This window comes from Odontomachus brunneus, unplaced genomic scaffold, assembly GCF_010583005.1.
Source record: "Odontomachus brunneus isolate Ranch 3 - 2012 unplaced genomic scaffold, Obru_v1 Obru_scaffold_144, whole genome shotgun sequence".
NCBI classification, from domain to species: domain Eukaryota; kingdom Metazoa; phylum Arthropoda; class Insecta; order Hymenoptera; family Formicidae; genus Odontomachus; species Odontomachus brunneus.
Window position 1 is genome coordinate 41,567 of NW_022639594.1, and position 15,075 is coordinate 56,641.

General features: G+C 40.6%; 4 protein-coding genes across 9 annotated transcripts; 2 read left to right on the plus strand and 2 right to left on the minus strand.

Annotated features, from left to right (window-relative positions):
• The first annotated feature begins 1,259 nt into the window (after positions 1 to 1,259).
• Positions 1,260 to 3,784, plus strand: LOC116850419 (ER lumen protein-retaining receptor). The gene is made up of 3 exons (XM_032828697.1): positions 1,260 to 1,536; positions 1,869 to 2,058; positions 2,392 to 3,784. Exons 1-3 carry the CDS (start codon positions 1,446 to 1,448, stop codon positions 2,747 to 2,749), a joined length of 639 nt encoding a protein of 212 aa, XP_032684588.1. The 5' UTR covers positions 1,260 to 1,445; the 3' UTR covers positions 2,750 to 3,784.
• LOC116850418 (DNA polymerase subunit gamma-2, mitochondrial-like) lies at positions 3,180 to 4,444 on the minus strand. Its single transcript, XM_032828696.1, has 2 exons — positions 3,852 to 4,444; positions 3,180 to 3,757 (listed from the first exon to the last, which is right to left on the minus strand). Exons 1-2 carry the CDS (start codon positions 4,404 to 4,406, stop codon positions 3,323 to 3,325), a joined length of 990 nt encoding a protein of 329 aa, XP_032684587.1. The 5' UTR covers positions 4,407 to 4,444; the 3' UTR covers positions 3,180 to 3,322.
• Positions 4,445 to 4,942: 498 nt separating this feature from the next.
• On the minus strand, positions 4,943 to 5,813 carry LOC116850397 (glutamyl-tRNA(Gln) amidotransferase subunit C, mitochondrial). The gene is made up of 3 exons (XM_032828633.1): positions 5,778 to 5,813; positions 5,072 to 5,423; positions 4,943 to 4,959 (listed from the first exon to the last, which is right to left on the minus strand). The coding sequence occupies exons 1-3, from the start codon at positions 5,811 to 5,813 to the stop codon at positions 4,943 to 4,945; spliced, it is 405 nt and encodes a 134-aa protein (XP_032684524.1).
• Positions 5,814 to 6,479: 666 nt separating this feature from the next.
• Positions 6,480 to 15,026, plus strand: LOC116850415 (protein MTSS 2). 6 transcript variants are annotated; one of them, XM_032828685.1, is made up of 14 exons: positions 6,481 to 6,962; positions 7,158 to 7,382; positions 8,218 to 8,279; positions 8,523 to 8,596; positions 8,746 to 8,830; positions 8,927 to 9,018; positions 9,107 to 9,390; positions 9,619 to 9,918; positions 10,194 to 10,328; positions 10,696 to 10,852; positions 10,974 to 11,273; positions 11,360 to 11,499; positions 11,714 to 12,069; positions 12,221 to 12,917. In XM_032828685.1, exons 2-14 carry the CDS (start codon positions 7,311 to 7,313, stop codon positions 12,915 to 12,917), a joined length of 2,754 nt encoding a protein of 917 aa, XP_032684576.1. In that variant the 5' UTR covers positions 6,481 to 6,962; positions 7,158 to 7,310. The 6 variants fall into 6 exon arrangements, with proteins under 6 accessions (XP_032684579.1, XP_032684580.1, XP_032684576.1 ...); XM_032828687.1 differs by having other exon boundaries at positions 6,482 to 7,382; positions 10,783 to 10,852; positions 12,221 to 15,026; XM_032828686.1 differs by having other exon boundaries at positions 6,483 to 7,382; positions 12,221 to 15,026.
• Positions 15,027 to 15,075: the final 49 nt, after the last annotated feature.

Sequence of the window (15,075 nt, forward strand, 5' to 3'; positions counted from 1 at the left end):
AAGAAGTAGGAAGTAAGAATAAGAAATTGACCAACCACAGTCGAATGTGAGAAGAATAATCAACTATGATTGGTCAATTTCTTAATCTTAGTTCCTACTTCTTACTACTTACTTCCAATTTAGGCTGCGTTCCGAAATTCACTGCTAGTACTGAAAATCTATAGTTTATGTTACGTATACTATAGAATTTTAACACTGGCAGTAAATTTCGGAACGCAGCCTTAAGGGACGTCTACATTGGAAGTAAGCAGTAAGAAGTAGGAAGTAAGAATAAGAAATTGACCAATCATATTTGATTATTCTTCTCACATTCGACTGTGGTTGGTCAATTTCTTACTCTTACTTCCTACTTCTTGCTATTTACTTCCAATGTAGACATCCCTTTAAACATCCCTTAAGCCCATTCTACAATTGCGTAAGCGTAGTCGTGAACGTAAGAGTCAACCAATCCGAATGTTTTATTCACTGATTGCTTTACTCTGATTGGTTGTCGTAATCACTTACAACCACTTACAACCACGTTCACGCAATTGTAGAATGGGCTTTAAGCGTCGTCTACAATATGCGGAGTAAGCTTGGAGTAAGAAGTAAGCCGTAAGAATTAACCAATCATAGACAATTATTTTTATAATTTTTATAAACTACGATTGGCAAAAATACTTTATGCTTCGTCCAGATATTCCTACGTCCATGGTGTAACATAAACTATAGTTTTTTAGTGCTGGCAGTGAATTTTGGAACACAACCGTCGTAACATCTCCAAGGTGCGTTCAGATTCCCTACCCGAGTGCATCTGTTACTAGAAACACTATAGTATATGTTACATGTACTATAGCACTTCTAGTAATAGAATACACCCGGGTAGGGAATCTGAACGCAGCCCAAGGGTGCGTTCAGATTCCCTACCCGGGTGCACTCTGTTACTAGAAACACTATAGTATATGTCACATATACTATAGCACTTCTTGTATTAGAGTGCACCCTGGTAAGGAATCTGAACGCAGCCCAAGATGATTTACCAAATTCCGACAATTCAAAATTATCACAAATATATCATCTGCTATTAACACTTTGTTAACGCAGAAAAAAATTATTGACTCTATTTTTATTATTGTTGAACGGCAATTTATACAGTTAGAACTTGGTGTTGGCAATTCTGCTGATTATTCATCGATTAATTTGGTTAAAAACTGTGTTCGCGGCAAACGTCTTCCTGAGATAACACACAGCCAATAAAATAGACCCCACGTGCCGGAGGAGCACCAGGAGTATCCAACTGCCACTGACGCGCTCCACTAGCATAGTGTATTCGAAAGGGGAGTCAGCCATCTGCTTCAGCCGCAGCCGAAGCCACGTCATATTTGTGTGCTGCTGGAGAGCCGAGTTACGCGAGCTGTCGCTTTCGCGTTTTTTTTACATAGAATTACGTTTCCGCGGGCGCAGATATGAATATATTTCGGCTTTTAGGCGACCTGTCGCATCTCCTAGCCATTATTATACTTCTCTTGAAGATATGGAAGACGCGGAGCTGCGCCGGTGAGTGCCGCCCACTGTCCGTGTAGTTTTTACACGGTGGACGCAGCGCGTCCCCGCTGCATAAACTGCAGCGGATGAACGTGCCGATCGACCTATAGAATGGACTGCGTAACGCTAGTTGAAAGTGCGTCTCAGTGTGGAAAAAGGACAATACAAGTATGCGGCCAATATGTCCTATTGATAGAAAGACTCCTGGATCCTGTTTCATATGCGAACAATGTAAGGGATAGCGCAGTCCATACTATAGGTCGATGAACGCACCGATGTATTACGATCGAGCGGCCTGGGTCGACGTGTCCAACGGCAATCACCAATGTCTCGTTCATTTGTAGGTATCAGTGGCAAGTCGCAGATTCTCTTTGCAATTGTTTATACCAGTCGTTACCTAGACCTGGTAACGACATTCATTTCGGCATATAATACAGTTATGAAGATCGTATTTATTGCAACGTCGCTCGCCACAGTATTTTTGATGTATGTGAAATTCAAAGCTACATATGATCATAATCATGACACATTCAGGTGAGTATACTATACTCTGAGTCCCAGTTCTATAGCTGACACTAACTTAGGTTTAACTGGCTAAAGGTTTATCCAAACAAATTTGTATAATGATAATTTGTGCATATGATTCATATGCACAAAGTGACTAATATAAAATATGTCCTCTTACTGCATAGCCCATGACTGGTTGATTTCCTTGTGCATATGCAGTATGTAATTATGATAATATGTAAACCAATTTCTATGGATAGACCTTTAAGTTATACTCCAGTTAAAGCAAGTTGTGTCAAGCCTGAATATGCTCAAGCATTGGCTCGCTCTTAACTCATAGTGATGGATGAATTGTCGCAGGATTGAATTCCTGATATTACCTACATTTGTGTTGGCACTGCTGATCAATCATGAACTATCCTTCGTGGAGGTCTTGTGGACGTTCAGCATTTACCTTGAGTCAGTGGCAATACTGCCACAGTTATTCCTGGTGTCAAAGACAGGAGAGGCAGAGAGCATCACCAGTCATTATCTGTTCGCGCTGGGATCATATAGAGGCCTGTATCTGTTCAATTGGGTATACCGCTACTATGCTGAGGATCATTACGACTTGATTGCTATAGTCGCTGGATTGGTACAGACGGTTCTATATTGTGACTTCTTCTACCTCTATATTACCAAAGTACTCAAAGGCAAGAAGCTACAATTACCTGCTTAGCTTCTGTTCTGAGTATTGTCCTTTCGTATCGAAGGAACATTCGACTGCCCGTTTTTCTACTGGCGTCGCCCGTAAATCCAAGATCAACTCCGGCGATCCTAGAGACTCGAAGAATACGCACTCGCGAGTGTACGTTAAGTACGGTTTCGCTAAGTACGGAGTATCTCGCAGCATCGTCCCGCCTTCCGTAACACTTCCTTCCCCAGCCCCATGTATCCATCCCCTTGGGCGATGTTTGCTTTCCGCGTGTCGCAGGACGATGTTCTAAGTTATGTCGATTCTTTCGTACTTCATTTGTATCATATGCGTTATTACGAGGCATGAACCGGACACCTGTCAGTACATGTCATTTACATGTCAGTGCAGTTTAATTTATATAAATTCAAGAAATTTTAGACGACATTGTTGGGAAAAAAACAAGAAAGATATATATATAGAAAAAGAGAAATTTTCATTTATATTTACAGTTTATATTGTTGTAACTTTCAGTAAGTAAATATAGTGATAATGGTACCAATATATCTTATAAACTGACGCATTGATTGGAAGATCCGCATTGTTGATTTGTGCCATTCACGAGCAACACGTAGCGATGTATTCTACCAAATTGGCGACCTGGACTGGCTCCTTCAGAGCTATTGAAGGATCCTCTACATGTACGATGCCATTCTTGAGACTAGTCCTATCCACAGACACGACAAATGGTATCAAGCACATCTCTACGACTTGTTCTGTGCTCGCCAATATGGTACGGATCCCGTTTGACCTGAGCATGTTGTTCAAATACAACACAAAGCGATTCAAGTCCTCTAAATCCGATGAAGTTTCGTTCTCTTGTTTTTCTATGCGAAACGTCGTTTTGTAAGGCGATAACTTAGGATGAATATACGCTCTAGTTGATTTGCCCGACATGTAACTATCGCAGAGCAGAGCCAGACAGCCCCAATCTAAAGAGGCGACATGCTCGACCATATGCACGTCCGCGACATTATCTTTACTACCTTCAGTCTGTAAATAAATAATCCATTTAAATAATTCCTTCTCTCTAGTTGTATCGCTGCGTCACCAATATCTCACTTAGAAAAGAGCTGTGTTACTGTACCTGAGGATATAATTTGCGTGTAACGGGATAATGGGCGATCGTCTCGACCGTGATGTTGCCGAAAGGAAACCGTGCCTGTATTTCCGTCACGTCGAGACCCTTTACTTTCTTTGCCTCGGCGAACACGAATCTCGAGGGATATTGGGCGAATTTGCGCCACCATACCTTGCGCTCTCTCTGTTTGTTGTGCAACAGGTTCCTCGAGTCCAATACGTCAGCAATCACATTGAGCTTCGCCGTTCTATGCGACGTCACTCGATAGCCAGTGTCGTTCAATAGAGACTCGTTCCATGCTACATTTTTGGTCGTCGTGAGCATGGCGAGCGCGAACGGCATATCCTTGTCCATGGAGAAGCTCTGTAACTGTTGCAACGTGTCAGTGATCGAGCTGTCGCACGGGAACACGTTGTAAGGTGGCATCGTGACACAATGCATGAACCAATATTCCTCGAGGTTCCTTAACAATAATCTGCCCTGAGGTCCGTACGTGAAGCCACGCTCCGACAGTGTGAGAAAGCACGGGCTCACAATCCTCAGTACAGCTTCCAGACTCATTCTTTTGAGCTAGGCTTGCTTTTTGCTGGGCATAAAACCAAATTCAACATATTATCATGGATATTAGTCATTGAAATTGTAAGCAAAACTGATAAAATTTATAGACTTTACATATTTGCAAAAAATATCTTGCAAATTAAGTATAAAGAGTTACAATTGTACATTGAATCAAATGCACACAAAATTATAAAATGCTATCTATAATTGTAATTTTATGAAATATACTTGGGTCTTTACTGAATATCTTCTGTGTTAAATTTAAAAACATCAGTATATATTTTAAACATTAATACTATTATATCTCAAGATATAATCATAATGTAACTTCGAATCAAATAGAATCATGACATCTTTGATTGCAGTACAGAAAGTTTTGGTTATATATTAAATGTATTTTAATAAATAATATTATTTTCAAAGTATTCATAAAAGATTTCAAAACTGATATCATTGGCTATACTCAGCAGAGAAAGTTGCTTTATAACTTTGTGAGAAGTTGTAAAATTTGTGAATCTGCTTAGTGTATGCTCTTAATCTTAGCTGAATCTAAGAACTATAACGATCAGATTCACGAATCTTACAATAATTGCAAAATAGTTTTTTCTGTTGAGCACTATTATAGGTTATATCAGTATTACATAGAATATACTTGATCTTATATTTACTTGTCACTAAAGGTGCCACAAAGTATTCTTCCTCCAGCACCGATGCATTCTTCAGAATCTCACGCCGGCGGTTGATATCATGTGGTAGCGCTATGTCGTCCCGTAAGTGAATATACTCCTTCTCCAGGGTGCTATACATGGGACGCACTGCCTCGTCGATGTGAACTCGTCGCAGTCGTTCAGCAAACGCGACTGCTTCCTCCAGCACTCGCTTGCTTTGTTTATACTCGAAGCCGACTAATGCAAGCTTCTCGATCCTTCGAATCGTCGTTTCGTCGATAGTTACAGATGATCCGGATTCCAGCTGCTTGTTATCAAATTTGGTCTCCACCGGTTGCACCTTTACTCGTGTCTTTGTCGAGGCGCAGTATGTTTTGAAAGATGTAATTGCGTTAGATCGACAAACAATAACATTTACAAATGTTCTGTAGGTTAACCGGGTTCGTCGTAACACGTCCATGCTTAACGTAGGTCTGCTCTCTCTCTCTCTCTCTCTCTCTCTCTCTCTCTCTCTCTCTCTTTTTAGCTGAACTATCTAAACTGTGAAATAAGTTAGAGTGAAATAAATGTTTTCTCAATGCGTATATACATAGACCAAGCATTGGCTACGTTCAGAAAACATAGCTGATCAGTGAGCGGTCAGTGATTATTGGTCCTTACTGTTAGATCCCTATCTTTAGACCAATTAATTGGCTAATTACTTAACCGTTGTGTAACCGTTGTGTCTCCTGAACGCACCCATTCTGTCCGTAAAGTGAAGCCGGAAGTTGGCAGTTTAAAACAGAGTGAGAAAGTTGATTTGCCCTTAGTGTTTTTTCACTTTATATTGGGTGCTTTCCAGTTGCGTACACTGTGTTACACAAAACCAGTTTATTGGTTGCATATTATCTTACAAGATATTTAAATAATATGTGACCAATAAACTGGTTTTGTATACGTGTACGTGTGTGTCAAGATGTGTTAAGCAATTGTAAAGCACCCACTATATTCTGTAAAGGCCGGTTTATGATGCCGTAATCCATTAACTTATACCGGAACCGTAAAAAATTCACCAGTCACAGTCGATTATTCTTCTATAATTCGACTATAATTGGTCAATTTTTTATGATTCCGGCATAAGTTAACGGATTACGGCCATCATAAACCGGCCTTAAGAACTAATCGCTGATTGCTCACTAAGCACTTTTTCCGCTGAACGCGTCCAGTGTTGGCAAAAGTCGTTCTACATTAGTTGCGTCGATTGCAACTCTTATTGCGCAGCCAATTAGAAACGTCAATAGCACCACTGATGCTTCTGATTGGCTGTCGCAATAAGAATTGCGTCCGCTTGCGATCGGCTTGCAATTAATGTAGAACGACCTTTAGGAGCCTAGTTTCGAAGCGACACATAAAAACAGCACTAACCAATCTTGTGTTTCTATGCTTTATGCCATCCGGAAGCTGTCTTTCTCGCGCTCTCCTCTTCCTCCTCTTTCTTCCTCTATCCTTCCTCCTCCTCCTCCTCCTTCCTCTCCGTAGCGCTTTTTCTCTTGGGGTAACGATTAGGTGCATACCGAATATCATCGATCCCGATTTCTGGAACGGGGTCACCGCACAGAGGGTGACGTGGGGGCAACGATCCAACAGCCAGCGTCCGCGCGAAGGAAGGAAAACAGATCAGCTCGCAGACGCGACGCGACGCGACGTGAATACGAAACAAGCGCAAGAGAGCAAGTAAACGAAGACGTTTTGATCGTATTGTACACCATTGTGCACACGTCGTCTGTCGTTCGCGGTCTTGTGTTGTGTTTACGTGAGTCGCGACAACAATATTGAAAGTAAAAAAGACAGATTTGAGCGAAGAAGAGCAGCGTAACTCCACATAGTGGAATTTCCGTTTTACACTCGTCAGGTAGAGTCTACTCTTTTCCTCTCTTTCTCACTCTTAGACGAATCACATCGCATCGCGCGTGGACGCGTCCACACTTAACTTCCTCATCACCGTCGCTGTCCTCGTTTCTCTCAAGTTCTCTCTTCTTTGTGTCTCGCTTCATCTCTCTTTCTCTTACGCGCGCCCGAGAATGACTAGCCACGCCGATTGTCTCAGTTCGTGGCGGTGCATCGTTTCCGCGGACGTCCGTTGCGTCGATGAGACAAAGTGAACTCGTCGTTGTCGCGCGATTTCGGCGCGTTCGCCGTGCGCAAACGGGCTTGCGGAGCGTCCTTCGTCGATCCAGGATTTAGGCCAGACAACGAAAAGATGGATGCGACGATCGAGAGAGAATGCAGCGCGTTGGGCGGTTTGTTTCAGCAGATCGTCACTGACATGAAGGTGAGAGACGTGTTTGTCGTTCCTTTTGACTCGACCGAGTACTTGCTGCATTTGACATCTCGTGTCATATTGGCCACAATGTTGATTTCGAGTTTGGTCCTTTTAATCTACACTATCCCTAAGATTAACTTTTTCTATTTGGCTCCAAATTCTTTATTGTATTAGTTTCAATGCTCTTATTTTACATAAGTCTGCACTTCATAAAAACTATGACTATTAAAACACTGATAATGCAACAAAGAATATGTAATTAAAGGAACATTGATATGTTAGCACTTATTAAAAACACACTTATATAACTCAATACTATATGATTCCATAGAGATTATAAATATAACTTATGAAATATGCATACGTGTATTGAATTGTGAATAAAAATGAAACCAATACTCTTTACTAAGACAGAAAGAAACATTTCCATTTAAAATTATGAACATAAAGAAAAGGGATATTTTTCATTACAATAAAATATATATTGTATCCTTAAGCAAGTCAAAACATATACAAATAATCTAGACATATAAGCATATGTATGTGTGCTTTATTTTTAAATATGAACAACTACATTAATTAAACTACATTACATTTTTATAAATATTAATTTCAGTAAATGAAAATAAAAACATTTTATTTATTTTGTTATGATATTATAGTAAGTAAAAAATATATTCTATAAAATTGAATTACCTGATTAAATAGAATATGTGGGCGTATATGATTATATTATCTGCCACAAATGTCACTCTAGATTCATGTTTGACTAATACTATATAGATTGTTGTAATCTTGGATTCTCTGAATGTGTTGTAATGATTTCTGTTTTCCTTTTTTATAGAATGGAGCACCACTTTGGGAAGATTTGATTTCAAAAGCTACAAAGTTGCACACATGTTTGAGGTGAAAAATTTATCCAATTTCAAATATAGTATAAAGAATCTTTTTACTTGCCTTATGTTTTGCAGTGATGCATTTTACTTTACTATTAGAGAATATATATCTGTGCTTTTTTCAGCACACATTAATGCAAAAGATCTTATTTATTCCATGTTGTGACATAATATACCTTCAGTTATATTGCATATTATACTATATTTTGAAACTTTAAAGTACTTTTAACACATGATATATATATTATTTCAGAGCTGCTATCTTGGCTATTTCCGCATATCTTGAGGCCTTTCAGAAAATAGCAGATGCTGCAACAAATGCAAGAGGTAAGTTTCTTAGATACTTATTAGATTATGATAGAAAATATAATCATTATTTAAAATTATGTATTTGAATCGTTAAATATTTGTATTGTATATATTCTACACACAAATTAAGATAAATATTAAAATTATATTATTTGTGTGCGATTAAGGTGCAACCAAAGAAATTGGAACGGCATTGACACGGATATGCCTGAGACATAAAGCGGTAGAAACTCGTATGAAGTCATTCACTAGGTACGTTCAAATGCGACGATACTTTATCGCGCGCGTGCACTTATAGATATTTCGTAATTGGACCTCAATTTACTTATATGCACTATTTCTTCTTAGCGCTATTATGGATTGCCTGGTGTTACCTTTGCAAGAAAAATTAGAAGATTGGAAAAAGTCCTTGATCAATTTAGACAAAGAACATGCCAAAGGTATGTAAACGATTTGTTGCATTATTATCTTCGTAATTATCTTTCGGATATTTCTCCTTTTATAATTCAATTATTTGTTACTTCCCAGAATTTAAGAAGGCGAGGGCGGAATTGAAAAAACGGTCTACCGACACTCTACGACTTCAGAAGAAGAAAGCGCGGAAAGGTCAAGTTCATCTACATGTTCAATCGCAAGTTCACGGGACATGTTCCGGCGACATAGAGCTCAACCGAATGTTGGAGTCATCAGCAGCAGTTGTCCAAGAGAAAAGACTGAGCTTAGAGGAAACAGAACGTAAAGCCGTCCGGGCGGCCCTTCTCGAGGAGAGAGGCAGATTTTGTCTTCTTGCACGATTTCTGAAACCAGTGCTTGTTAGTACATTTCATAGATATTTCATTAGATTTATTACTAAGTATAAGCGTTACAATATCTACATATATATATATATATGTATATATATATATATATATATATATATATATATATATATATGTATATGTAGATAGTACGAAATAGCATACCATCCAATTATCTTTCAGTTTATTTACTTCAGCGAAATCTATATCATATCTCATGCGATACACGATTCAATCGTATAGGACGAGGAGATAGCGATGCTAATGGAATTAACGCATCTTCAAGAAGTTTCCGACCAGTTGCAAAGACATGCCGCTTCGCCGCACCACTTACCGCCTGCATCCGAGCAGGTAATAACGGACATAAAAGGTTGCGACGTTACTCAATGGTCGTTGGCCACGCCGCCGTCGAGTCCGTCGCTGTCTCTTGGGTCGAGGAAGAGTTCTATGTGTTCGATCAGTTCTCTAACTAGTAGCAGTAGTGGATCATGCAAAAGCCACCCGAGCCCGTCCGGACACCCATGGCACCGATCGCTCTCTCAGGTAATTACGCATCGATGGTTTATTACTTCTGTTCTCTCCTACCACCTCGTATTACTCTACCTACCTTCTACTACACCTTCTCGTCTCATTCCTCTTCTTTTTTTTTTTTATCTTTTTAAAGTATATTGCATGACGTGGTAACCACTATTAATGTACCACAGCCGCTAATGCACTAGTAGCGTCGCACATAGACATTACAGCATGAGACGCATCTATTTGCCCGTCGAACGGCAGCTTAGTGTATGTGGTAGTCGATGTTGTACTCGTTGTCGTAGCCTGTCGACGGTCGTGTCAGGCCCGCCAGCATCAGCGGCACCATGACGTTGCGTCACTTGACCAGTGGGAGTTCCCGTGATTCCGGTTTCACGTCTCAGGATACGCTGTACAATCAACCAATCTCCGAGCATCAGGTATGATTTTTAGTTAGTGGGGCGCGAAAATTTGCGACGTTTCGCGAAGAGTCTTCCCAGAGCGCGAGAAAGAAAAACAAGAAGAACGTATGGGTGGTTTCTTTGATGTATAACGTGCGTGCTATCGCGTAATTGAGTGCAATTGACGCGCTTCAATTCGCTCAGAACGCGTGATTGGGAAGATTCAACATGAAATCTCGTCGACTTATCCGTCTGCCTAGTGATTAGTTTGCTGCTCGACTTGCTTGTACCCCTTTACAGCGATTTTAGTCGACGGACTCTAGCTTAATTTCCAGAATGCCGCATTCGTATCTTTACCATAAAATCATACATTTAATCGACTAAGAGAGGCGGCTTATGTTTCTAGGTATCGAATGTGTCTTCTCTAAGTAATCAAAGTACCAGTTGCACTGTAACAAGACCCGTGTCAACTTCAACTTGGCCTGATTTGCAGGAAACGTCCGTTCAGTATGACCGGCAAAATCCGGGCGCAGTGAACGAACGGCCACACACTATCTCTTCCGGTAAGCTGTGAACAAATTTTATTTTCTTTTTATCTTGTAAATGTAATTTGATCTTGTAAAACCTTGAGCGAAAATTCTCGATTCGACAAACTGATCGCGCTTTCACCCTGTGAACTTACAGCGTACGAGAAAGGACATCAGAGACCGGCGCTCAGTGTTTATACATTCCAAGCTCCAGATCGTGACGGTAGCAGCTGTTGTCATAGTCAACCTGCTTCTCCGGTCTCCTCTTCCTCATCATGTTCTTCCTCGAATCAACAACTATCTAGGATACAACTGCGTAGAAATAATGGCGGTACACGTCCGCCCATACCGAGTAGGTGTTCTAGTCTGGAACGACCGACGATTCCGATGAAGAGCGACGCGCCTGGCAGTCCTCGGGGGAAACCCAAGTTACCTTTGCCAGCTCACCTAGCGAAAGGTTCATACAGTGATTCGTATATTCTTACCGTAAACATAAACGATTCAATCGTTGCGAGAGTCTGTTAATGTGATGATGAAACGCAGAACTGGCAACTCATCAGCTCCAGCAGCCAATGTACGTGAATATGCACGAATTGGCGAACTTAGCAGCTAGTCGCGCTCAAGAAATGCAGCTTCCACTGCCGCCTCCTCCTGCATCGTTAACGGCATCAGGAACTGATAAAGTACTGCAAAAACAAACATATTTATATTATATTGTATAAATATGATAGATATGAAGCAAAACTAGATTGCAATCATGTAGAAATATAGGAGATGATTCAGTCTCACGCTTTTATTAAAAAAAAAAAAATGAATGCTATCTTTCGCTATTCGTCGCTAAAAGAATTCGCTTCATATTCACTCATGTGGCTTATCATTCTGTCAATTTCGATGCAGACTGAAAACCCAGAGAGAGATGCCGGCAGTCAAACGTCCGAGTCCAGCTTAGAATCCAGTAGCGGATATGGCAGCCAAAATACTCTGCCACATTCTCATTCCCTTCACAATCAAAATGAAAATACTTGGAATGTACCTGGCGCTGCAGCTACGTTGATGGCACGTAGAGGATCCATGCAGCAGGTACCTAGACCACCACCGCCGACAAGACGCACATCCACCGTTATCACCGCGCCTCCCTCGTCTCTCAATGAAGATCGCGGCGAGAATGTTTGCGATGAGACGGAGAATCTTCCTCCGCCACCTGCATTTCTTCTGGAAGGCTCGTCACCCACAGCCAGCCCTACGCCTCAAAGGTATGACATAAATAGACATCCCTATAAATGGAAAAATTATAGTTAGTCCATTATAAAATATTAATTTATAATCAAAATTATAAAATAATTCTTTCATAAGAACTTCAAGTTACGATCAATTTTACGATCGAAACGTTTTTTTCCCTCTTAGATCTATCTCTGTTTCGGAGACAGTGAGAACCCTGACTGAACTCCGCCACACCCCGGCTAGTCCGTCGCTTCTGCGAAAGGCCACCGGACAACAGCAGGCACACAACAATCCGATCCAGCATAACGCCGTGCTGCAAATCACTCGTTCATCGGTGGAACGTTCCTGTTCAGCTGTTCGCTCGATATCGCAAGAACGCGGAGCTACTGGTACGCAAGTTGTTACCGCTGCGGTTGGTGGTGCAGCCACGATCGGTCAGCAAGGAGTCGGTGCTCAAGGTAATCAAGGGCCGGGCGGTGTTGGTCAAGGCTTTATGGCAGTGCTGAACGCTAAACTCATCGGTACCGCGGCGAGCAACAATGCTGTAGGTGGCGTGAACGCTAGTGGCAGTCCGAAATCGTTAAGAAAACAATCATTGATCGAAGCGCAGCAACAGTCCAATCAGAAGAACACCAAAACTACGGCGTCCGGTTTTCTCGAAACATTGAACGCTAAACTAGCGCAGCAACAGCAAACGTTGCAGGGAAGTAACAGCGGCGCAAGCAGGTCCGCAAGCATCAGGCGCATTATGGGCAATCGTGTGCCTATCGTGGATCCGCTGCAAGTCCGTGACTCCCTTATGGATCAGATCAGACGGGGCACATCACTACGGAAGACCAGCGGCCCGATCAATGATCGTTCGGCGCCCAAGATCTATTGAGTGGTTCGGCAAGCTCCAATCTTGGCGCGAGTCCGCAGCGATACGCGCGTCGTCGTTCGTGCACAAACATCACAACAGCGTCATCGTCGATTTTCCTAGCACACGTAATGGCGAACTCGATTAAATGTGCGCATCAAGCCCACTAAGCCGATGTTCAGTCGAATTCGCCATACGAACGTGATATAAACGTATCATTTGACAAAAACGGTATTTTATGATTCTCTGCCTCGATATCAGCGGCGAGGCTGCTCTGTATTTTTCCTCCTGTGCTGTATGAGTTTTTTATTATGCCGAGAAGCGAGAATATATGGTGAGACTATTTTTTTTTTTTTTTTTTTTTTTTTTTTTTTTTTTTTTATTGCGCCGCTGCTATTACTGCTGCTAAGCCCTAGTGATATCCCGATGATAACACGCAGGCTCCATATTAAATCGATATATGATTTATCTGTGCGATAACGCGCGCATATTTGTAAATCGAAATGTCACGCGTGATCGAGACTGAGAATCAATTGAGAGTAACATTGTGTAACCTGAAACGGCGTTATATATGTACGATTTACGATGTAGTATAATGTATTCGAGCAGCATATAGGAAGATTTTTATAATGTATTAATATTTATAAAGAAAACTGATTTTTTCATTAGGGAATTGTCAAGTAAGATCCGTATCGATACAACGACAATACTCCAGTACAACTTGCGTCTATAGTTCTCTATTTTTTCTGCTTAACGCAGAACGCTTGCTGCAAACGAATCTCTTGTTGCTATTATTATCACCGCTATTGCGCGCTTAGTCTGTAGTCGAACGGCTAACAGATGGATCTACGATTCTACTGAAAGTCATACACAATTTAATATCGAGCTTGTGTTCTCTCGAGATACAATTCGATAAATCCGCGTTATAAGTATCCTACATTATATGCGTGTTCCTGTTTTTCGTTTGCTTCTTTTTTCTTTCATCTTTACGTCAGAGGAGTGCGAATCTGCTAGTTTTGCTAATTGTTGCTTCTATATATATATTTTTTTTTTTTTAACGATTCCACGTGATTGCACATGCACGCATTTGACCTCGAGATGGCTACCGTTCTCCAGTAGTGTATTTTCCACTGTCGAGAAAGAAAGAGAGTTACTGTCGAGTTACGATTCCAAAAAAAAAAAGAAATGTTGGTACATATACTAATAATAGAGTTGTACTCGCGACATTTCTCTCAATGTCGAAAATGTTTAAATGTTAATTGAACGTAATGTATCGCGCCTTCGTTATAAGGTGATGTATTTCTACTGCGGTCGTCATCGCTTACGAGTTTTACATTCATCATGTCTCGGCAAAACGGAACCTCAAGAGCGAGCGACAAGAGCATTAATTGTCGAGTATTAGACGTCACGTGTCACGTTGTTTCAGAATCATTTTTATATCACTTTCCTTTTTATATAATATATACGCATATATCACATGTCTCTTTTTATAAAAGTTTTTTGCGTTTAGAATTATTGTCAGTGCATACTGCTCATCGCCAGTGTATTATCACTGCCTATCTTGTCTTGGGCGTGCAGTTGGAGCCACGAGTTAATCTTCTATATATCGAGACTAATGACGGCGAATCGAATTACTGCCAATTACATATTCATCCGTTCCTTTCATTCCTCAGTATAGTTAAGTTCTAATTGTATTTTTCCTGCGAAATAACGCGACGAATAGTGTATAATGAGCTCTATAGTATATACGTTTATTTATTTCAAGCATTTATCTGTATACAAGCGTGAATAAATAATGATACTTCCAGAGAAACTCTCCATTTGATATTTAATAGTAAATCGTCTTTCTAAGAGTGTAGGCCAAGAATGACGACGAATAGGAATTCGTTAGATTTAGAGATATCTGCTCGTCAGAAGCATATCCGATCCGATCGACATTAAATGTCAAATGGACAATATAATATCGTGGATTGAAGTCATATTAAATAAATAATCGTACATACATTGTAATAAGATACTATTTAATGTAGCAAGAACTCGACAGGTGATTGTTAATTTGTAATAACTATTACAGTGCGATCAAACGTGGATAACAAATAAAGATATGACACATTTGTCTCTGAAACCTAGAAATATTCTAGCCTTTTTATCCGCTTCTCATTTTTCTTTTCACTCTACGACT

What these genes read in the sequence shown, in the direction of transcription:
- LOC116850419 (XM_032828697.1), top strand. Translation starts at nt 1,446, where the DNA reads ATGAATATATTTCGGCTTTTAGGCGACCTGTCGCATCTCCTAGCCATT. An exon ending in GAAGACGCGGAGCTGCGCCG is followed by an intron (nt 1,537 to 1,868) that starts GTGAGTGCCGCC and finishes GTTCATTTGTAG; the next exon opens with GTATCAGTGGCAAGTCGCAG. An exon ending in CATAATCATGACACATTCAG is followed by an intron (nt 2,059 to 2,391) that starts GTGAGTATACTA and finishes GAATTGTCGCAG; the next exon opens with GATTGAATTCCTGATATTAC.
- LOC116850418 (XM_032828696.1), bottom strand. Translation starts at nt 4,406, where the DNA reads ATGAGTCTGGAAGCTGTACTGAGGATTGTGAGCCCGTGCTTTCTCACA. An exon ending in CACGCAAATTATATCCTCAG is followed by an intron (nt 3,758 to 3,851) that starts GTACAGTAACAC and finishes ATTTATTTACAG; the next exon opens with ACTGAAGGTAGTAAAGATAA.
- LOC116850397 (XM_032828633.1), bottom strand. Translation starts at nt 5,813, where the DNA reads ATGGGTGCGTTCAGGAGACACAACGGTTACACAACG. An exon ending in GACACAACGGTTACACAACG is followed by an intron (nt 5,424 to 5,777) that starts GTTAAGTAATTA and finishes GCCTCGACAAAG; the next exon opens with ACACGAGTAAAGGTGCAACC.
- LOC116850415 (XM_032828685.1), top strand. Translation starts at nt 7,311, where the DNA reads ATGGATGCGACGATCGAGAGAGAATGCAGCGCGTTGGGCGGTTTGTTT. An exon ending in AGACAAAGAACATGCCAAAG is followed by an intron (nt 9,019 to 9,106) that starts GTATGTAAACGA and finishes GTTACTTCCCAG; the next exon opens with AATTTAAGAAGGCGAGGGCG. An exon ending in GGCACCGATCGCTCTCTCAG is followed by an intron (nt 9,919 to 10,193) that starts GTAATTACGCAT and finishes TCGTTGTCGTAG; the next exon opens with CCTGTCGACGGTCGTGTCAG.